We start from the raw sequence: 23,764 nt of genomic DNA on the forward strand, positions 1-23,764 counted from the left end.
GCGTACCAAAAATGGCGGAAAGGGCATCATAGGTAGACATTTGGCTCCACCGCACGAAATGTCTTTCATATACCGTAGGGACTGGCAGAGTTTCACCGCACAAAATGATCTTAATATCACCAATTTTGTGACATGGATTTCATTACCCTGTAGGAGAGGCTGATTACTGGCCGTCCTCAGAGATTCTATAGAAAGACAGAAATTAAACATGCTCTGTGTAATTAAGTATGCCCATGACGGGAGCCCAGTTTTACCACACTAGTTCAGCCATTTGATGTTGAAGATGGGCATGCTCCTGTCTCCAGGAAGCCCCGTCACCAGGGCAATCCCCTTGTAGATCTGATATTTTTGGGGCGTGACATGACACTGTGCACGACCAAATCACCCATAGCATAAGCCTAATTCCTACTGTGTGAGCAAAGCCATGAATCATGGCTTCAATAGAATCTAGTAGATCCATGGCTTTTCTCACACAATTTAAGAACACCCTTTACCGCAACACACATTCTTGAGTCATAGATTGCAAAAGGTCATAGTAAACACACATCTATGGGAAGTACATAGATTTGCGTTGCTGTACTGTCTATAAGTTGTAATAGGTTTTTACTGATTTTAAATTTAAATTTTAAAGCTTTTTTGTTTTTAATAAATATTTAATTGATGAAGCTTTACCTAATTTTTCGCTCATTCTTATTCATTCCTCTTATGGGGATAGGGTTAGGTGGTGGGGTATAATGACATTTAACCCAAAAGACACAAATGTGTTACTTGGCAGTTGGCAGGTGGTAGAGATGGAGGCACATTCAGAGGACTGTTTTGGAAACATCACAATTTAAATGATCTAAAATATGGACTTGCTATTGCTAACATGTAGAATCTACTGTAAATTATTTTCTTTCATCTTTTGCGATTTAATTTAATATCAAACAATTGCTGTCTTGAGGATGATCAGCGTATCTTTGATCATCCTGTCTTTATTGCATGAAGATATGTAAACATGGAGATGGACAATTAATGACAACTTGGATGAATGTACCTTGTTATTACAGTGCATTATGTAAAATATTGTGAATACACATCAGCCACAAAGAATGTTGTAGAGGCATTGGCGGAATGGAAAATAAGTTCTTTCATTTGGTGGAACCAAAGATAGATCTTCAGTTTTCACCGCAAACCAAGGCTTATCCCATGATATCTGATCAATATTCTGTGCAGTCTGTGGCGTCCAATGACAGGAAGACATCGGCTTTACACTTGAATAACCCCTTGATGCCTCGGTCTAGTTCACAGCTCTGCAGGTTGGGTGTGATGTCTTTGATGCATATGGGCTGTTGGAGAAAAAAACACGGATATATTATTCAGGGATTCCATACATCCTTGAGGGGCGTATAGTCTGTTCCCCAAGTGGGGGTCTCTAATACGCCAAATGATTTTGGGGGGTCCCAAGATGATTAGCTTAAAGGACCACTTCCCCTCTTTGCAATCTATCTTCATATAATTGGTACACACTATTTTTTTTTACTGTCCGTGTCTCATAGGAGGCTGTGAGCACTAGTTCAGAAACCCGTCCACCAGTGACATCATTGTTGCGCAGATTTATTTTAAACTAGATTAAAAATATATATTATGATTTTTATTATAGTGAGAACGATGGCTTCCATTTACGCATTGCAACTTTTCAGGAATAGAAAGCCTGCAGTTTCTATTAGCTTGTATTGCCCATTGATGATGTCACTGGTGGATGGGTTTCTTAACTGCCCACAGCCGCCCTATGAGAGACAGACTGAGTAGAAAATAGTAGCAACATTGTTTTTTCACTAACAAATCAATATACAGACACAGTATAAGTTTATGCAGGGTATCTGCTCATTCCTAAAGTTACAATTTAAAGACTTTTAATACCAAATTCGCCAAATTGTGAAATATTACTTAAGGAAGAGGCAAAACATTGTAAAAATCTACAAGCGTGTAGATCTGCTATTTTCACAACATTAATCTGTAGAACTAAAAACTACTTGGACTATATTCTCAAATATAGCCGATCTACAGGCTCACAGCGTGTGTGCAACACTATGTGAGCATGATGTAGATCTGGTATTTGTTTTTAAACTGTTTGAAGAAAAGAGGGGGAAAAAGAAAATGAAACCATTTTGAATTATTTGGAACATTTTACACAAATGTGTGGGTTCCTGGCACAAAACATTTTAAACATTCCGCATCCAAAAATAGCCTATAGAAAGTATAGATGTAATTTGGGGGTCCTTGATATGAAAATGTCACAGTCTAAAATAATTCTTGCCCTATGCTATAGTTGTAAAGAATGCCTGCAGTGTAGCCTATATGCTATAGTTGTAAAGAATGCCTGCAGTGTAGCCTATATGCTATAGTTGTAAAGAATGCCTGCAGTGTAGCCTATATGCTATAGTTGTAAAGAATGCCTGCAGTGTAACCTACGGCTGTAAAGTGACTGCTGTGTTCCAGCTCCCGGTGCTGAACGGACAGCTCCCCCATTCGAAATACGGTGGAATTTGAAAAGCTAGCCTATTCCTATTGTTTCTCTTCTTTATAATAACTTTATATAGCACCAATTTTACAAAGTGCTTCACAATAACAATAAAAAAATTATTATATATTATAAAAATTGTATAACCAGTTTATAAAAAGGCTGAGCGTGTTTTTTTTTTTAAATAAGTCTAGTTTCTGTTTGATCCTGCTTTACTTACAGTGTTAAAGAAGAAATTCAGAGAACCAATAAAGTCTTGTATGTTGTTTCCTGTTGGTTCTCTGCTGTTGTCAGATGAATCCCGTTCCCTTCGGAATCTGCGGAAGCCTGACCCGGACAGCAAGCCAGACGCTCTGCCCACGGAATAGTAGCTCGGACCGGCGGTCACCTGCTTGTACCATGCTTCCGTTGGACTGCACCGCAGCAGCATGGAGATAACCGCGATACAGAAAGTGAGTTTAACTGTCATCTCCATAAAGAAACTGAAGTTGATCGGCGGTGCGGTCACTGAATGCGGTGGCTTATCTGATCAACTGCAACTGCGGTCGCTCTTGATCTCCTCTCACTAGGTAATGGTATGATCTTGTTTCGAATGTATTCTCTACTTATAAAGACCCCGTGAATCCGTGATCGTAGGCTATGCCTCTTGACTCTTGTGCACCATAGTAGACTCTAAAGTGCACGACGCAGATCACTTCTGAGGGCATTATGATGTGATCGTGATGAGCACACTGTCTGGAGTGGGTAACCAGGACCGTGTCCAGGCTTTCCAAGACTGGTATAGCCAGCCTTAGCCTATAGGATACATGGAGGGTTTTCTATCTAAAATAGTAATGTAGAGGAACTGTGGTAAATCATTCTCCCAAAACCATTGTTCTTAATCTTGACAGTACAATGGCATTTTAAAATGGCAAACTGCACAGTACTCTGACTATCTGCACTCATACGATTGAAGTTTTATTATATTATTAAAAGCACTGATTAGAAAGTGTAGCATGCGTCATTAGAAATCAAGATAGGAAGTGTACAGTAGGCCTACTTCTCAGAGGGTATACCCGACACAAAAAGTAGTAGGTCTACATTTGATAAAATAAACTGTATGGAAGACAATAATAAAATAACTGTTGGGATTTTCTTAGCTCTGGCCCATAGTGTTGGAGAACTGAGAAAGGCTTTTCTGAGAAATGGAACGCAAAGTGAAAGTATATTTCAGGAGGTCTGCAAGTTGCATTCCATCCTGGATATGCACGGCTTTTGAAGCCGTGGATATGCACGGCTTGGGATACACTGCCATGTCTTCCTTCTCAGAATGCATTTCTTTCATGTGGATTCACAACACCATAAGTTTCATTGGTGTTGGTGTTGGACCCCTGGGGACCCCCCAGTGACCCCCAAATGGTAACTCTGTCATTTCTCAATTGTTTTGTACGGGGGTGGGCTCGTTGGAATCTTGTCGCCCCCCTGGGGGCGTCTTTGGGGGTCTCAAGGTTCAGGGACCAATATAAGTAAAATAATATAGCCTTTCTACAGGAGTATCTTTTTATCTTTTTCCAAAAAGAATACAAACAGCCAATAGCACATTACAACGTTATCCCCCTCACTGGGGAACATTCCGGGAGGAAAAACGGGCAAGCACCGGGTCGAGTCTTCCGGTATTCCCCCCCGTGACCCCCCAGGGACCCCAAAATGGTAACTCTGTCATTTCTCAACCGTTTTGGACGGGGGTGGGCTCGTTGGAATCGTGTTGCCCCCTCTGGGGGCGTTCTTAGGGTTTTGGAGGTTCGGGGACCCCCCCGGGACCCCCCAGGGACCCCCAAATGGTAACTCTGTCATTTCTCAACCGTTTTGGACGGGGGTGGGCTCGTTGGAATCCTGGGGGCGTCTTTGGGGTCTGAAAGGTTCAGTGACCCCCAGGGACCCCCCGGGACCCCCCAGGGACCCTAAAATGGTAACTCTGTCATTTCTCAACCGTTTTGGACGGGGGTGGGCTCGTTGGAATCGTGTCGCCCCCTCTGGGGGCGTTCTCAGGGTTTGAGGTTTGGGGACCCCCCGGGACCCCCAAATGGTAACTCTGTCATTTCTCAACTGTTTTGGACGGGGGTGGGCTCGTTGGAATCGTGTTGCCTCTCTGGGCGCATTATCAGGTTTGGAGGTTCGGGGACCCCTGGGGGCTCCCACATTTTTCTTTTACAGATTGTTTTTTTACGAACACACAGATAATATTGGCATGGATTCGGCTCCATAGTGGATCCACTCATAATTTCGATGCCACATGGGTCCGACACGTGGCATTGCGTGCGGTTAGGGTTGGGGACAAATTGGACAATGTTAGTCATGGAGCGAGTGAGCAAGCTTGCGTCAGTGGCACATCAACATAAAGCTCTGAGTGCATTTCCTCTATCACAGTTTTAGTTATTTCTGGGTCTTGGCTCTCTTGAGTGGATGTCCAAATAAATGACTCACCTAATGCATCCATTAGCTCGTATGTTTTAGTTTTTTTCTTCTCCATCTTCCTCCAAAAACAGCTAATGGATGGGAGCTCAAAACACCTTAGTGGTCAGGAGGTATAGCTACACGCACATCCCAGTAAATTCAACGGGAGCTCGAACAAAATAAATAAACTGAAAAAGGAGAAAGTCTGCACAACGTTTTAAAAGCTCACAAAAAAAGCTTTAATTACCAGAGCAGAAGAAAACATAATTTCGGCCTCCTTCTCCTTGCTCAAAAAACCTTTCATTCATACCATTAAGGCAGTAAATGATCCTGTTATATATACTAGTCCTTACCCATTGTATGGACAATTTCCCCCCATAAATATAGGGGGGCGACATGATTCCAACGAGCCCACCCCCGTCCAAAACGGTTGAGAAATGACAGAGTTACCATTTTGGGGTCCCTGGGGGGTCCCGGGGGGTCCCTGAACCTTGAGACCCCAAAGACGCCCACAGGGGGGTGACAAGATTCCAACGAGCCCACCCCCGTCCAAAACAGTTGAGAAATGACAGAGTTACCATTTGGGGGTCCCTGGGGGGTCCCTGGGGGTCCCTGAACCTTGAGACCCCCAAAGACGCCCCCAGGGGGGGCGACAAGATTCCAACGAGCCCACCCCCATCCAAAACAGTTGAGACATGACAGAGTTACCATTTGGGGGTCCCTGGGGGGTCCCGGGGGGTCCCCGAACCTTGAGACCCCCCTATTTAATATAGGCTACTAAAATAATGAATTAGTCAATTGGCCATTGAGTTGTTGTTTTAAGACAAGATATATAGCTAAACTTGTAACTCATAAACTTATACTTATAACGTAGCCCCAGACAAACATGGCAACCTCAGTTGCCAGGCAGACTTATGGAGCTTTTTGATTGGGTAGAGGAAAAGGCCTTACGTGATTGGTTCTCAGCCGTCATGTGATTTTTGGCAGTGATTTCACTGGGGAACCAAAAAAACCATCTGTAACTGAGGTTGGCATTTTTTCTGTTCGTAAGTCTAAACACAAAAAAACACTATCCGTATATATTACGCATTTTCTTTTTACAGATTGTTTTATTACACATTTTTCTTTTACAGATTGTTTTTTTACGCATTTTTATTTTACAGATTGTTTTTTTACGCATTTTCTTTTTACGGATTGTTTTTTTTACGCATTTTTCTTTTACAGATTGTTTTTTTACGCATTTTCTTTTTACGGATTGTTTTTATACGCATTTTCTTTTACGAACACACAGATAATATTGGCATGGATTCGGCTCCATATTAGTTTCTATAACAATAGAAAGACTCGTCATAAAAACGTACACAACAGGCTCAACAAATGAATTCTCAGTTACGGTTACACAATCTCAGCAAATTATTTGAGATTTTATTTAGTCACAAGCTCTTAATAATTTTCATTGGCAAAAAAATTCTCTGTTCATATACAATCCCCCTTCCCCCTTATTTTTCATTTTAACATGTTACATTGTGAGAGGCCGTGCAGCTGTGTACACTCCTCTGCTTTCCACTCCCCTGCCTTCTCCAAGGTCGAGACACTACTTGGAGATCACTGCTCAAATGGGCCAGTCAACGTAACTGGTTTCAACCAGTTGCTACCCAGTATCTCAGAACTTGCCATGTCAGGCCACACCCCTTTGCTGATTTCATGTCTTTATACAAATGAAAGTCCATCTTTCCTCATGTTACCCCGATCTCTCCTTAAGAGAGGTCGTGATCTCATCACTCGTGCACGTTTTAATTACTTTATAATAAATTGAACATCATCAGACCAGACTTTTCTCTCCTTAATTTATGATGCTCACACTATGCTGAAAAGTTCCATGACAATGCGTCATTAGAAATCAAGATAGGAAGTGTACAGTAGGCCTACTTATCAGAGGGTATACCCGACACAAAAAGTAGTAGGCCTACATTTGATAAAATAAACTGTATGGAAGACAATAATAAAATAACTGTTGGGATTTTCTTAGCTCTGGCCCATAGTGTTGGAGAACTGAGAAAGGCTTTTCTGAGAAATGGAACGCAAAGTGAAGTATATTTCAGGAGGTCTGCAAGTTGCATTCCATCCTGGATATGCACGGCTTTTGAAGCCGTGGATATGCATGGCTTGGGATACACTGCCATGTCTTCCTTCTCAGAATGCATTTCTTTCATGTGGATTCACAACACCATAAGTTTCATTTCATGCTTAGTTTCTATAACAGTAGAAAGACTGCACTCGTCATAAAAACGTACACAACAGGCTCAACAAATGAATTCTCAGTTACGGTTACACAATCTCAGCAAATTATTTGAGATTTTATTTAGTCACAGTTAGTTAATAATTTTCATTGGCAAAGTTTTGCTTCTACGTGTAGATCTGCTAAAATCCACATAATTTGGCAACTACTATGTGACACTGTGTATGACAAAGTAGGGATTTTTTTTTTTTTTATAAAATAACGTCAAAAGTTGAAATATGGACATATGAGCTTTCTGCCCAACAGCAACGATATCCTGAGCAGAGTTTGTACATGGAAGGTACACTATATCAGTATGGGTTATGCCTGGTGACAATGCTGGGCTGGCTTGAGTAGATTTGTCATGTGATGCTCACATCATGTGATGACCTTAGCCCGCAGCTAGTAGATTTGTCATGTGATGCTCACATCATGTGATTACCTTACCTTACCTTACATCGTGAATTTAAATCAATAATGTGAAGGAAGGGCTCCACATTGTAAGTGAACCTGGTCATACAGACCCCACCCCCCATCCATTGACCAGCCCCATGAACAACATTAACACCATTGCCAGAAACTCTGATAATCCCCATGCAAGTGATTTTAATGTTCAGGTAGTACAGAAGCACCAAAGCATCATTGTGCACGGTTTAGGATATGTATACAAGTACCATTTGTGTATATTACAGTTTATCAACATTGTCTAAGTCTATTATAATAGAGTCAATGTCATGTATGATGCGCTCTCTTGTTTTCCTTTTTCAAGGTTGTAAAGGAAGTTGATTTGATCTTGATTATCCTGCTGCTTCCTCTTTGATTTGTTTTGGCCAGCCCATCTTCTTCTACCTCCAATATAATTTTGCCTAAAAGAAACGGAAGCATATACCTTTTTGTTCAACCATTTCACACGCAGCAATCTTATTGTATACTGACCTTGAAGTTCCAGGTTGAGAGCTGGAGCTAAATCCTTCAAGTAATGTTTTCCTGGCTTTCCTCCTCTCATGCACCTCTCTCCACTTTTCCCGCTGGGCACACTGTCCACTCTCACTGCGGTCTCTTTGAAGTATCTTCTTCCCTGCTTCTACGTCTTTCCTCCATCTGTCTCTCTCTGTTTCCAAGTACTGCTGTCTCCTCTGTACATCAGCATCACGCCTAGCACGGTAGATTCTCTGCCTTTCAGCCGCGCTCAATGGTGGGCCACACTGTAAGAAAAGGAAAACACTATTCAACTTCATCATTTCTTTCTAAATGTATTTATTTTGTCTCACCCTGATAATATACATAACAGGGTTGCGTGATGCAAAATGAGACATTCAAGAAAGGGCTAAAAATGTTATAAAAATATGAAACAGAAGAGAGGACATACCTTTCTCCCAATATCATGTTGCCTAAAATAAACATAGAAGCATATGTTTTTGTTCGTTAACCATTTCAAATGCATCCAAATGGACAATCATAGCCATTAGCATTCTGTGCTTTATACTAACTAGCATTCCTGGAGCTAGATTCTGAAATTTCTGCCTCAACTTTGATTTCTGAAGTGACTGGAGTTTCGGGGCTGGTTGGAGAGATGTTAAATCATTCTTCAAGCAGTGACAGCTCCAGAAAATTGTGACTGGGGGCAGTGGGGGGACTATGGGGGCGCTGGCTATTTAGTACAGGGGCGAATGAATTTTGTTTTACATAGAAGTCAGTCAATTGAGCTTGTGAGGACGGGGGCGGTAAGTCTCCACCAGAGGGGGCTAAAGCCCCCCCTAGCTGTCCCCTGGAGCCCCCCCTGTCTTCAAGTAACGTTTTGCTGGCTTTCCTCCTCTCATGCACCTCTCTCCACTTTTTGCGTTGTGCACACTGTCCACTTTCACTGCGGTCTCTTTGAAGTATCTTCTTCCCTGCTTCTACGTCTTTCCTCCATCTGTCTCTCTCTGTTTCTAAGTAGCCTACTGCTGTCTCCTCTGTACATCAGCATCATGCCTGGCACGGTAGATTATCTGCCTTTCAGCCGCGCTCAATGGTGGGCCACACTTCATTTTGTGTCCAAGAATCATTAATTCAAATCATGAGTTACAACTCATTATTTAAATACAGTTAAATTCATGTTGAGTTCATATAATATTCCTATCCAGGTAGTACAATTTAGCAATTTAGGCATTTAGCAGACGCTCTTAACAGTAAGCAAGAACAACACATGGTAATACATCAAATACATACACAGTAGAAATAGTCATCAACGATCAATAGTCATCAACAGCAAGCTAAGAACCTAAGTAACATCTGTCTAACAGTAGAATATATGTAGGCCTACAATGAAACTACGAGTATACACTAGTGCTATGTCTACATTATATGCTGTCTAAATTACACAAAATGTAGCCTTTGCATCCGTCTGGGCAAGTGCTATGGCAAGTAAAGGCTCATACATAGTATGGATTTTCGGTGGTGGGGTGACCACCGAAGTGACGGTGAAGAGCAAACCACCGCCACCGTCCCAGCCCTTCTCTCTGTTTTTACTCACCAACGCTCAACGCTATTTCAGCTCCGGTGGTCAGCTCACCACCGGAGCGGTGGTCACCTCACCACCGAAAATCCTTGCTGAGCCATGAGGCCCCTATGGGCAGGAGCCTATCTCCTGTTTCTGTAGCGTGAGGCAGCTTGATGTACAAGTACACCCCCTGGATATGACGCTAACAGGACTTCCCCCAATCCAACCCTTGATGCTTGATGCTGAGTGCCAAGCAGGGAGGCACTGGCCGCAAGCACACTGTCGCGCGTGGATGCGTCAGAAGCCCTTCTTCTTCGTGGGGTTTTTAGACAGCTGGTGGATGGAAAAGAAGCTCCACCTCTGCGCCCGACTGACGCAACGGACAGCTTCACGGACGCGCTCTCCTCCGCGTCAGTCGGGCGCAGAGGTGGAGCTTCTTTTCCATCCACCAGCTGTCTAAAAATTGTGCGCAGCTGCTGTGCGCAGCCGAAAACCGCAGCCGAAAACGTGCGCGACCACACGCGAAGGTCTGCCTCTGCTGACAGGGTTCCATTTTTAGTCTTTGGTATGACCCGGCAAGGATAGAACAGACCCCGATCTCCCAGTCTCAGGGCGGACGCTCTAACCACAAGGCCACTGTTCTACGGAATGTGGCTGCTGCGGGCTAAGGTCGAGTCTGAGGAAGGTGATTTTTCAGACTGTAGTCACATCTTCCGCTGTAGTCTGAAAACTCACCTCTTCAGTGAGGTGCAGAGGTTCAACTCTGGCATCCATGGAATGTGTGTGCAGAGTTTGCCTGCGATAAAAGTGCCAGAGATTAGCTGTCCACAGACGGACACAAAACATACTCTCCCCAGGCCTTTGGCATTTAATGTGTAGTGCCCAAAACGAAACTGAACGAAAAGAGACCTCACAATATGGCCTATATTAATAATACAAACGGGCTGCATGCATGTGGACACAGACACTTTGTGTAATGCTTATTTTAAATAATTGATTAATAATTCATGATGTCCACATTGAACTATTGACAAATTTTCTTTAATAATATTTGAAATGTTTTATTTTAGATTCAATTTGGATGTAAAAAATAAAATACAATGTGTGGTGGTGGTGGTGGTGGTCCTTTTGACATGAAAAAGTTTGAGAACCATAGGAACGTGTTGTTCGTTGACGCCCACTTCTGACAAAACGAAACTTCAAGCTCCACGATCAGTTACCCACACAGTACACTCTGTCTTCATCAGTGTCGTTAGCAGCAGGAGCATTCCAGTTAATGCTCGTCAGTGACTCAGTGACAGACACTTGTGGGGATCCCAATCTGATGGTACTGTTTCAACGTTACTTTGTACAGGTAGGAAGGCATTCATAGTACTGTGTGAACCATCATTGTTTGTGATTGAATGCTAGCACGCTGTGCTGCATGGCTTGTTGTGACGGACGGAGGGCAGTCAGGACGGCAGGAGTTGATGAGAGAGAGATGCTCGAGGCCTCGGTCGGGTCGCATGACTGTTGATATCGACTACATACAAAGTCGACAGCAACATTCGCCTTTCTGTTTATCACTGACATACTGTCACTGACTCACTGATGTGATGACGGTGGTGATGCATGCATCATTTCATCTCTTGACTGCAGAGGTAGCTTATTTAGCTCAACCAATGGAGCTATGTAGCTAAATAACGACCGAGCGATTTTGACCGAGTTTGATTGTAGGTTATAACTTATAAGGGAACCATCTGTCACGTGATATCAAGTGTGTGACCCAAAAGTCGTGTTTATTAACCTAGCATATTGCGCCATCAATATATGACTACAGTGTGCAGACAAGGAAGTGGACTTCAGCATATTGCCCGCGCATGCGATTGGCTAAAAGACTGAAGCGGTCGCTTATTATTGGACGTTGGGGATGTATGTGGGAGGTGTGTCTGTCGCTTCGCTTGTCAAAACATTAAAACAACTAGTTTGCAGTTTGCTTTGTAGTGTGAAGATCCGGTCTGGAGCGGATATCTATAACTACGTATGTTTGCTTGCATGTTATATGTGTGCGTTGAGATTGTCCGGATGCAGTAGGTAGGCGGGCTCTAGACCGGATCTGGGCACAGCAGTAAATACGAAAAGCCCTTTTTTACGGAATGTCGGGATGATAAAAAAAAACTGGTTTGATTGATTGATTGAAATATTTATTAACAGTTTGTAGAATTTACAGTACATTTTAAGCACAAACTCAATACAAAGACTGTTAACTGTGAGTGGACGACCCAATTAAGCATTACACTTGTTTACAACAGGGTCCACATTGTTCAATTCATCAAAACATTTAGAGACATACAAACATTTAGAGACATACAAATAGACATTTCTATGTAGCTAAAGAACAGAACAGGAATTCATCATATAGGAAGCAAAAAAGGGAAAAGATACATTATACAGTGAGGGGAAATGGGGGGGGGTGGGGTGTGGTACCCTTTACGTTCTTTTTCGTGAACGACACCCTCGCTCGATTGAGTCTTATTAATTAACTATTCATTTAACCCTGGCATCCCATTATGTCAATATACACGGAGAAAGAAATTGACAGAATTTCCAAACTGTTTCTTTAGAAAGTATACAGATACAAGCCTGGACTTGCCTGTTGGCTATTGAGATAACCAAGCTGTGTATTGGTAAAGTCCACACAATTATTTGATATCCATATCTACATAATGTCTCAGTTCATTAGGCAACAATTAGCAGCATACATGTTAAAGTTCACGTGAAACAGATACGTGGTTTAGCAGAAATGAAAGTGAAAATGTTCTAGTGACCTTCTAATCCAGTGGTTCTCAACCTATTCAGGCCCAACCCCCCCCCCCCCCCCCTCTCCCTCCCACAATAGCTCACAACGCCTGCTTGTAGATCGTATTGTGTGAGTCATGGTGAGCTTGTAGATCTGCTATTTTCATAATTTTTGCCTCTTATATTATTTGACTATTTGGCCCATATTTGACCAGTTTTTATAGCATAGGCATAGGGCATAGGCTATGTTGATTACCTTTGATACAGTAAATGTTTTGTAACTTTTTTTTCTTTGTTTCTTTCATTAATTTTTTTGAGGAATTAAAAATGTCTTAAAATTGACCCTTCACTCAGTGTCATCTGGTGACCCCCCAAAAATCATGTTGAGAACCACTATAATCTACTGACAATATGTTTATGATGCAGAAGACGTACGCCATTGAAAGCTGAAGATGAAGTGCCCCAGTTGTGACCATACTATTGTGGAACAGACTGCAAAGTTCTGCAGTCAGTGTGGTTTCCGTCTGTCCACCCAGCCTTTGAACACCACACCTGGTTAGTATCATTATACTGTACAAAACCGATACCGAAAAATCAGTATCACCCCCTTATCAGCACACACACACACACACACACACTGGCCGGGGGCACACCTTAGCGCACAGCCACGGACCGAGGAAGCTGACGCCCGACGTCATTCCGGCTTTTTAGACAGCTGGTGGATGGAAAAGAAGCTCCACCTCCGCGGCTGACTGACGCGACGGACAGATTCCCGGAAACGCTCTCCTCCGCGTCAGTCAGCCGCGGGGGTGGAGCTTCTTTTCCATCCACCAGCTGTCTAAAAAGCCGGAATGACGTCGGGCGTCAGCTTCCTCTGTCCACGGCTGTGCGCTAAGGTGTGCCCCGGCCCACACACAGTGCAGCCATGGCGGAGGCCAACCCCCACAGGAAACAAATCCAACTTACTGCCCAGCAGCCCAGCACTCGAACACAGCTCTCGCTTTGGGCATAATACAGAGTTTGGATAGCGCTAGTCCCTCCTAGGTTAAATTTTTGTTTTGTCTCAATGTTTGTTTTACATCATCATGTTGTAAGATGATAAGAGCACCCCTCAGTTCACACGGGTGGGATTTTTTATATTACTCCTCCAGATTCTGTCCAATAATTCCACAAATCGTTACACACTATCTCTATAGTCATGTGTTCAAGCTGGATCTGTCCAATATTTCATGCCATCTAAGGCGTAAGAAGGAGTTTCTATTGTACATTAACATTTTAGTCAATACAACTACGTCTGTACCTGCATGCAGCATTATAGGATTAAGAACATAACATATGGCTTTAATATTTATTTTTAAATTACCTATTTGAGTTTAAATCTGTACTGTTACATTTTAGACTGACAAATGTGTAACTAATTACTATTCTTTAACAAACTGTATGCAGTCAGACTCAGAATGGGTGACCATGGGTGGCTTTCATTTTTTAAATTTAAATAGCAGCTTAATCAGCAGTTGAGCAAAATACAGTATGATGTATTTTTGAATTATTCATCTTTAATGTATTTTCTTTTTGTTAATTAGAACGTGTCTAAAATAACTTAAAATGAAATGTATAAGGTGATGGATAAATAAAAGCCATAATCTGATTAATTGTTTAATCGTTGAAATAATCAGCCAATTAATCAATTATGATAATAATCGTTAGTTGCAGCCCTAGTGCCGGAACAGCCAGGGCCAGCCCCCTGGGCGTGTTCCTGGGGGTCTGGATCTTCCGGGGACCCCCACGTGGTAACTCTGTCATTTCTCAAAGATCTTTACCAAAAATAATACAATTCAGTACAGAGCACAGTACAGTACAGTAACTACAACAATACATGTATAGTATTAGTTGCACCGCTCAGTTCACACAGGTGTGATTTTTATTGATTTTTCAAAAGTCAGACAAAAAGAGACACACAAACAATGGTTTATATACTCAATCAAAAATGATTTCCAATTTTGTGAAAATATCTGTGGACCTTCTTTTCCTAATCCAGATGCAGCAAGCGTGCCTGTTTCAAAATCTTCAGAACCAGATTTGGTTGAAACTGAAAATCCGGAATTGCAGAATTCCCCCTCGTCTGTGGACAACCATGAATCTAATCGATCCCCTAAACGGCCAAGTGATGAGAACGAAATCTTACCCAACCCCAAGAAAAAGGTTTGTGTAAAGTGTCGTCTCATATTCAGGGACAGAATTGGGTTGCAGGATTGCTGAGTAGTGTGCGTCATTTAAATGATTCTCACACATTTAGCACTTATAATGTGGGAGATTGTAGAGTTCTCTATTTCCACTCGCTGCTTTAAGTGATAATGTTTTAGTGTTTTTTCATTAAACATGCGTCTCCCTGTCTCTCTAGCTCTGTAGTAAACGGAAAATACATTTGCCGGTTGTGATTCCAATTTCATCCAGTCACGATTACAATGATTATCATCAGAATATAAAGCTTTAACGTTTTAACGAAACAAGAAAAACGTTTTAGCCAAAACACAACACTTACAGCACCTTGAATGTTATTTGTACACAAACACAGACACAAGTAGCAAACAAGCTTCTACACTGGCAGTGGTTCTCAACCTGTGGGTCGGGACCCCAAGGGGAGTCCCCACATGCTTGTTTCAGTCCCCAGATGACAGTGAAGTCAATAATATAAGGGAGGCAAAAATGCAAGTGCTTATCAAGGTGGCGGGGTCCACAGTTCAAAATCAAATATGATTATTTTGTGGGGGTCACAGCCTGAAAAAGTTTAGAACCACTGTTCTACAGCGTAGTTCAGAGAAGTTCGAGCAGGACAAAAATGCAGTCCAAACTGTAAGGGAGGCATATTCCAAACTAAGCATATTCATCCCTTTGTGAAAATGTGCAAAGTGTCCTGTAGTTTATCAGGAAATAATTTGATACTATATTTCTCAGTCACAGTATACAGTACATTATCATATTGGTTTTCAATGGGTACTGATGCTTGCCCAGATATCTGTCTAGGATCTCCCACAGTCAAATCTGGCCATTTCCAGCACTGATTATAGTAACACCAGGTTACACATTAAAGATAAACGGCACTTACTAACTACATTGGTGTTTTGACTTTTGGTCTTCACAGAAAAAAAGAAAGAAGAAAACCAAAAAGAAGAATGATGGCCTTATATCGTTAGATCCGGATAATGTAACCTCTGAACTATCCAACATATCCCTGGCAGACAGAGGGGTGAAGAAGACAGAAGATGGAGGAGAGTCTTCTGACAGTGACTGCTCATCCAGTGCATTGGATGAAAAGGCAGACTTGTCCCATGATGGTGGTTCCTCACTTGAGAGCCAGCCTAGATCTTTAGTAACCACACCAGCACCCAGTGCAGAGGGTCCCAATGTTGCAGCTCAGAGTAGCAAGCCACTGGGAGAGAACAATGAGAAAATATCAACCCAGGGAACAAAGGTAGTTATCCAGAAAGGTCAACAGACTGAATCTAAAAGTTCAAAGAAAGACATGCACTGTACAGTTCACAAGCATTGCCTTTTGTCCACTTTCGATAAGGCTAATCAGGCTGGGCAGGCAAAGAAGAAAGACAAGACCAAGGCACCAGGTCAACAACTGAAGCAGACGTCTTCCATTGAGCAGAGCTCTCCCGATGCTTTAAAGGTAATTTGCAATGATTTGCAATCGGAACCTTTGTATTTATAAAAAACTAAAGGGGGGGGAAAACAAGTGACATTTCTATGCTTGTTAGGAGGATATAAATGTGAGGTGCGTACCTAACTTATCAATATAACGTCCACAGGCTGAAAGCAGGGGATCCAGTGTAGACCCAGAGGTGCAGGTAGAACACATGAAGGAGCAGCAGTCTGCCCATGGGGGAGGAGGTGACTCATCTATCTCTCTATCTGCACCAACAACCTCTGATAATGGCGGAGAAAAGACAGACAACAATGATGATAACGCAGAGTCTGAGGTTCGGGTTGACCCACCAACAAAAAGGTACAATAATCACATTCTTACATTGACATTGTTAACCTGTTACTATCGTCACTGTCTGCAGAAACGTATCTCCCAAGTTTCAGATTTGTACGTTTGTATTTGTAAATTAAAGCCCTTGTTAACCCATTTAGACCTGTTACTATATATCGTCACTGTCGGCAGAAACCTTGTATCTCCCAAGTTTCAGATTTGTACGTTTGTTTTTGTAAATTAAAGCCCTTCATCATACAAGACTGTCGCACAACAAGTAGTGCAAATTGCAGATCTACGAGCACACAACACTGTGTCACGATGCAAGCCGTTGTTTTCACTATTTTAAATCGTTTTTTAAAAGTAGGAAAAAGGAACTGTTTTGGACATAAAAGATTTCCACCAAACATCACTGATAGTGTCCCTTTAGAAATGTACATTTAAGTCATTTTGACCAGTATTAGTACGTTATTTAGATTTGTCTTTTTCCACACTTCAGGATAACAAGGGCAAGTAGCAAGCCAGTGGTAGGGAGTGATAAAGGAATATCATCTCTGGCATCTAAGCAGACCACAGCTAACCTCTCGGAAGCCAAAACAAGTACAACCCCTCAAGGTTCAGGTAAAGCATACTGATAAACCAACCAATGTGTCGGTTTGCTTGCGAGCAAATGAATGTGATTGTGAATGTGATTGTTAAACCGATTAATATTGATTGATTACAACTGTTATCAATTTACGGTTAAATGGTTAATAGGGATGTTAATCGGTTAATCAATCGTTAAGCATTCTTCAATTAAACTTTACAGTTAACAATTTAATCAAATTCTGCGGTTCCATCATTGGACGGTTTCTGTGAATGTAATGCTGTCTGCACATGTGGAGAGATTAGAAAAAATTCCCCCACCACCTTGGTAGCCACAGAAACGTCTCTGCTTTTGCATGTGATGTGTCAGACAAGACGGTGCACTTTTCATTTCATTTTATTCCTCATACAATTGATTGAAGTATTTATTAACAGTTTGCAGAATTACAGTACATTTCAAGCACAACTCAATACAAAAACTGTTAACCGTGGACGACACCATAAAGCATTACACTTGTTTACAATAGGCTCCACCAGGCCAAAAATCCTGTGTGCAAGCCCGTGCATGCGCACAAGCCGTATTATGCATTATGCCTCATAATCTGCAAAAAATGCGATATTCGGTGCTTGATTACACCTTAGATTTACTTAGTTATGATAATAAAATGGATCGCTAGTATAGAAAGGCCCAGATACACTACTGTGAAATGGCCGACTTTCACTTTCGGTTCAAGCCGAATATCTGCTAGCTATTTGGTGACCTATTCCAAATATGCCTGGCACTGGTCAACGACCATCTCCCGGCCAAAAATATTATGGCACGGAAACTGTTTTAAGATTCTCAGATTTTAAAACAACAACAAAAACGCTGCTTATCAACTAACCGGTTAATCGACCGATAAGGTTATCAATTAATGCATTTATTGATAATTGACATCCCTAATGTTTAATCATTAACATCCTTAGTGTCTGTGCATTATTGTTTGCTTTAGTACTGTATTATTGTATGGTTTAGAACTATATTTATTGCCTACTTAGGCCTACTCTGTTTATTGTGTCTACTAAGCACTTAGCCATGAATTTCCCTTTTGGGGGGGATAAATAAAGTCCTATCCTATCCTATCCTATCCTATAGGGACAAAGGTCGCTAACCAGAAAGCTGTAAAGACCAAGAAAGACATGACCAACACCAAACTCACTGAACTGGACCAGAATGCCAATGTGAATCAAAAGGCTAATCAGAATGGGCAGGCAAAGCAGAAAGACAAGAAGGAAGCAGGTCAACAAGTGAAGCAGACATCTGCTGCTGAGGCAGGGATGCTTTTTGGCTCTCCGGATGCTTTAAAGGTAATGTGACGATTTGCAATGAGAACTAATTGCTCCTGATGTGCAGGTTAATGCCTTGCATGGTTTCCTCCGCCATCGGTGTACGAATGTGTGTGTGAATGGGTGAATTTAATGCACAATCTCTGTAAAGCAACATTTAAATGTAATGTCAACAGGCTCAAAGCAAGTCCTCCAGTGTAGACCCAGAGGTACAAGTAGTAGAACACATGGAGGTGCAGCAGTCTGCCCACGGGGGAGGAGGAGGTGACTCAGAAAAGACGGCCAATGATGATAACACGGAGCCCGAGGAACAGGCTGTCCCCCCACCCACAAAGTACAGTCATCACATTCTTTGACATTGATTAAGCCATTAAGAAATGAGGCTGATTCTACAAATGCCTTCTAAATCAGTAGTTCTCACACTTGTTAAAGATGGCAGATATACAAGCGTGGCACAAAGTGACGTGCTGTGACCTTGTATTTTTTAATTGACAAACGTTAAAATCTAAAATGACACGGATGCTTTCCCTGTTTGAACGGGTTAAATAAATGAATACATTTAGATGATTTTGACCTGTTTTAGACCTGAAATCTAATTTGCTTTTCTTTACCAATTTTCAGAAAAATCAGGGCAAACAGGCAAATTGCAGCAAATGCTAGACTCACGATCTACTTCCATGCAGTTCTCTCAAAGGATTTCAAATTTGATCCAAATGAAGACCGTATCTTTATAAGGGCGGGAACAAGTATCGGAACATGGGAAGACGATGCAGTTGAGCTCAACATTTCGAAGTGAGTTTTTCCCCAAACAAACATCCCACAAAGCACTGTTGTTCAGGAGTTGTACAAAATTATGTTTCTTTCTTCAAGTATAGCTCACATTTATTGTTGTTAGACAGGCAGTGTATCAGATAACCTTGACCTAGTCAATGAATGCATTTCTTAGGAAATCAGTGATGTAGCGTTAGGAAGTGTAGATATTGTGCCATGAGCTTCTTCAGGCAGTTCATACTTGTCAAGCAGTCGGTGTCCTTTATCCAACAACATCAACTACATTTCTCATTAGAAGAATAGGAGAACCTCCTCCTCCTACCCTATATAGCTTACTACTCTTTCATCCAGAAAAAAAAAAAATTGGTGGCAGCTTGGGCATGGAAAAACGGTTCCCTTAACGGATCCTAATATTATTCTTTTCCACTTTTTTTCTGACATAGATTATGCTTATATTATAACTAACCTAACCAAGTACATAATAAACACAATCTATGGAGGTATATGCACCTAAACGCTGGGCTCTCAACAGTCACGCGATTAATTTAGAGCCAAATCAAAAGCTGTTGAGTTGTAAAAAATAAGTGCAGACAAATTGATTTGGCGTGATTCATAAAATATCAGACAGAAAGACGTAGAGACATTGGCGTTCTAAATTAACACCATTAACAACAGTTGTACAATACACCTAATGAAAAGCTCTGTAGACATTAGTAGTTTTTATTTTCTATTACGTTACTAGCCTGGGGAAAGTGAACCAGCCTTGCATCATCCTCATCCCCCGCCGGCTGTGGTGGAGCTGCGGGGAGTGCGGGCTTTCCGCATGGCTCTCAAACGCGATTTGCCTTTAGATTATTCTCGTGAGTTGTGGACTCGTGTAGGCATATTGATTTTGAGTTGTTTCATCAATGTGGACGTGCAACTGGTACAAGTTGCAACAACCTTTGCAGGGAACTATAGCATAACATTTATTCCACTTTGCGTGCTCAGCCTCAGACTAATTTCCCTCTCTGTTAACCACACTTTGGAGATCTCTTCGACATACTGTCCCACTCGCTCCGCGGCGGTGAGCGGTCGCTGAATGCACAGAACAGTGGGCATATCCTCCCCGACCCCACACACACTTTAGGTGGGGTGACGTCACCTCAGGCTCTGCTTGCATGCATGCACATTGCACAGACACAGCGGAGCTAAATGATGACAACTAAATGAGAACCGTTTGGGGAACCATTAATAAAAAAACAATGGAACCGGCTCCGGATCTGCAATGTCGGAACCGGGTCTGAAATGGACCTGGTTCCGAATCCCAACCCTAGGCAAGACCTACGCTGAAAAGACTATCAGCGGAAGTTGGAGGATTTTAGTATTGCCCAAGGAAATGACGTTGATGCTTTACAAATCAGTTTACATTCTCCGCGAATGAGTTGTGATTGGTCGGGAAAATATCGTATCCGGGGGAAATACATTTGACAGATGTTCCGGAACATACATCCGCCGATAGCTTCTCTACCTTACATTGTGACCAGGCTTTTCTTTTCGCAGATAAGTAAGCCTGGGACCGAGGCTAGGCTCTGGGTGCGTGTAGCCCCAATTATGTGCCCTCTCCCTACGCTCATTCTGTAGCTCCGAGATGAGGTCACACACTGGGCCCCTCCCACCGCGTTTCAGAAACGGCGCAAGTTTCCGAAAACATGGTCTCCTATCCTTACCACACCATTAATCCAAAACGTGTAGGGCCGATCCAGGTTTACACTAATTCAAACTTAGGACCGGCCCAGAAAATCCAACTAGAGATTTGAACTGAGCCTTTACGTCCCGTCTTTTGTCAGTCGCTTCCATGTTTATCAAGGAAGTTGAAAAGCTTTAGCGCCTCCCCGGCGCCTCCCCTGGTCGAAAATGTCCAACTGACTTCAGTTCACTCGACATGCACGCGCACACGCACACTTCCTTGATAAACATGGAAGCGACTGACAAAATACGGGACGTAAAGGCTCAGTTCAAATCTCTAGTTGGATTTTCTGGGCCGTTCCTAAGTTTGAATTAGTGTAAACCTGGATCGGCCCTACACGTTTTGGATTAATGGTGTGGTAAGGATAGGAGACCATGTTTTCGGAAACTTGCGCTGTTTCTGAAACGCGGTGGGAGGGGCCCAGTGTGTGACCTCATCTCGGAGCTACAGAATGAGCGTAGGGAGAGGGCACATATGGGGCTATGGGTGCGGGTAGCCACGTCAGTGTTAGAGAGAAAGAGGGAGGCAATACACAAGATGGACAGTAACTTTCACAATAGCAATAATTATCGTATCAGCTCAAGGCTTTTGCGAAGTCAGTGGTAGTTAATGGTTTGTTCTCTGGCTTCCAGAATATTTCTTCTCCTCGCTCATTCTTCTCACTTTGCTATTTTCATAGTGCCTTTGGCAGTTAATCAATCAACTATATTAATTGATTAACCTGGTTATATATAACAGTAATGGAAAATGTTATAAATGTGTAAATAGAAATGTGTTTTATTCTTTTCTGTTTCACACAGGGATCTCGGAGAAGGTGGATTTTTAGTTGAGGGCAGGCTCATTGCAAGAAAAGATGAAGCCATCAATGTGTCTATACCATACAAGTATATTGTCTGGAAAAAAGATAAAGAAAAATATGACTATGAGTACATATACAAGATGGATTCTTCAAATATTATCAACAGGTGTTTGTTTGTGAAGTCCCATCTTCTCACCACGGAAGGTAAGGACACAACGCTTAATTTCATGGCATTTATATATAGAAATTGTGAAATATGTTTTGATTTACATGACTGTGTCTTTTTTGTGAAAGGGGACTGGCATCAGTATGACGACATGATCTGTCACAAGCCATCACAAAACGTGCTCAAGCGGTTGAAAGACACCTTTTGGACACCTGGAAGTGAACAGAAGAAGAGCCTAATCCAAGGCAGGGACTTTGCAGGGAAAGTCATGCTGGAAAATATATTTGATCTCCTCAGGAACTGGACTGATGTCAATCTGAAGAGCTTCCAGATCCAACTAGATCAGTTCTTTCAGATTTATGCGAACCCCTATGTGTTTGAGGACGGGGGAAGGGGGACACAGAAATGGTACTCCTTGGACTATGGCGCGGATGACGTAAGTAAATGACATGCATAGATATTTTAAACATAGATGCCTCATTGGCCGCTGCAGTTCGTTGGAGCGATGTGTGTTGAAGGAGGGGCGGAAGAATTTACACTGGGAGAGGAAGTACGCCGGAAGAGTGGAAGGCACGTTACGGCACGCTGCCACTCAAGTGATTACTGGCACACAGCGCATATTTTCCGGGACTTACAGACCCCCCTTGAGCACATACGCTCCAGAGCCAGAAAGGGCGTCTACGTTTATATGTCTATGATGACATGCATGTACAGTTGTGTTGTAGGTACTGTAGGGCTGGGTAATATATTGCCTTAAGGCCAAACCGCACCAATGCAACTCCATGCAACTGCCATTGGGGATAATGGTTGCAACTGTTTTGTTGCAAGGAGTTGTGTGACTAGTTGCATTGGTTCGGTTTGGCTTTAAATTGTATTTAAAAACATTGGTTTTAATTTGTATAAATACTGTATTTCTTTTCCCCCTGTGTTTTTTTTCTCTTCCCTAGGTCAAGAAGTTGATCAAGGAATTCATGCTAGAATGCGTGACTCCTCAGTTGCTGAAGACGGATAGAGAGAGTCATTTCATCCAGAATCCATTGAAAGCAGCTGTGATCATGCTGTATGTGTGGAGAAAACATGCTCTCAAATTCTCAAACAGTGAGCTCCATCATCTCTGCAGTGCCCTGTGCCTGCCCAATCTGCCCAAAGATGACTTCCTGACGTTTTGGACAGAGTTTTCAAATACCATCTCAAGTCTCAAAAAGTATGTCCTTGCGTACCTTTCCGGTACAATCATTTTACAGTTTTTAGAGAGAGTTACAAGAAGACAGGATTTACAACTAATCAACCAATACAATCTGATTTATACACCTTTATATATTACATATACAAGTAAGACGCGCAAACGCGGGAAGCGAACACAGCTTGTAAATTGCAATAACAACAATTAGAATAAATTACGTACTTCTTTTTCTTTTTAGTTAGTAATTTTTTTAAGTTTCTACTGTGTGTGTGTGTGTGTGTGTGTGTGTATGTGTGCGCTACAGCTGCGCCCTCTGGTGGCGGGCGGGTGGTGTCACAGCGGGACAGACACACAGACACACACACAGACATGATCTGCAGGGTCTCATAGTTAGTGCTCATTGCGTTCGCAAATATATTGTTCTTTGATTTTACTTTGATAATACATTTTCTGTCAAGGAGCTAATGATTTTCTCTTTATATAGTCTTCCGGAAGCATTGGTGTTTCTGATTAAATCCGTGAGAGGAGTGGGAATGCCACGGTGGATTTTGGTACTTCCCCTTCTCCACCTCTTGAGAGGCACGAAGCCTTTCCAACCATTGCCAAAGTCATCCAACCCCTCTTATGACCCATCTTGGACAGGATTGCAAGGCCTTAAAGGGGATTACACAGCATCATTGAACAGCCAGGATCAGAAGTATGCACTTCATTGCAACATTCACCAACTACCTGTACCAAAATATTATTAT

The 23,764-nt window shown here is 42.2% G+C and overlaps 2 protein-coding genes across 2 annotated transcripts in view; one reads left to right on the plus strand and one right to left on the minus strand.

Annotated features, from left to right (window-relative positions):
* Positions 1-1,199: 1,199 nt before the first annotated feature.
* On the minus strand, positions 1,200-2,972 carry LOC310869663 (neuropeptide B-like; the record flags this gene model as incomplete). Its single annotated transcript, XM_083780494.1, has 2 exons — positions 1,200-1,328; positions 2,724-2,972. 2 exons carry the CDS (start codon positions 2,970-2,972, stop codon positions 1,200-1,202), a joined length of 378 nt encoding a protein of 125 aa, XP_083636620.1.
* Positions 2,973-10,894: 7,922 nt separating this feature from the next.
* LOC310869819 (E3 ubiquitin-protein ligase rnf213-alpha-like) overlaps positions 10,895-23,764 on the plus strand; it is a 55,604-nt gene continuing 42,734 nt past the window's right edge. Inside the window, exons 1-14 of the mRNA XM_083780759.1 lie at positions 10,895-11,050; positions 12,901-13,029; positions 14,513-14,676; positions 15,617-15,946; positions 16,055-16,150; positions 16,290-16,486; positions 16,956-17,077; positions 18,177-18,388; positions 18,544-18,701; positions 18,989-19,159; positions 21,668-21,870; positions 21,961-22,268; positions 22,780-23,036; positions 23,500-23,712. Coding sequence (XP_083636885.1) covers positions 12,927-13,029; positions 14,513-14,676; positions 15,617-15,946; positions 16,055-16,150; positions 16,290-16,486; positions 16,956-17,077; positions 18,177-18,388; positions 18,544-18,701; positions 18,989-19,159; positions 21,668-21,870; positions 21,961-22,268; positions 22,780-23,036; positions 23,500-23,712 — 2,534 coding nt within the window. The 5' untranslated portion in view covers positions 10,895-11,050; positions 12,901-12,926. The remainder of the gene's footprint in view (positions 11,051-12,900; positions 13,030-14,512; positions 14,677-15,616; positions 15,947-16,054; positions 16,151-16,289; positions 16,487-16,955; positions 17,078-18,176; positions 18,389-18,543; positions 18,702-18,988; positions 19,160-21,667; positions 21,871-21,960; positions 22,269-22,779; positions 23,037-23,499; positions 23,713-23,764) is intronic.

Source organism: Protomyctophum parallelum (assembly GCF_964188405.1).
Source record: "Protomyctophum parallelum genome assembly, chromosome: 13".
Taxonomy (NCBI): Eukaryota; Metazoa; Chordata; class Actinopteri; order Myctophiformes; family Myctophidae; genus Protomyctophum; species Protomyctophum parallelum.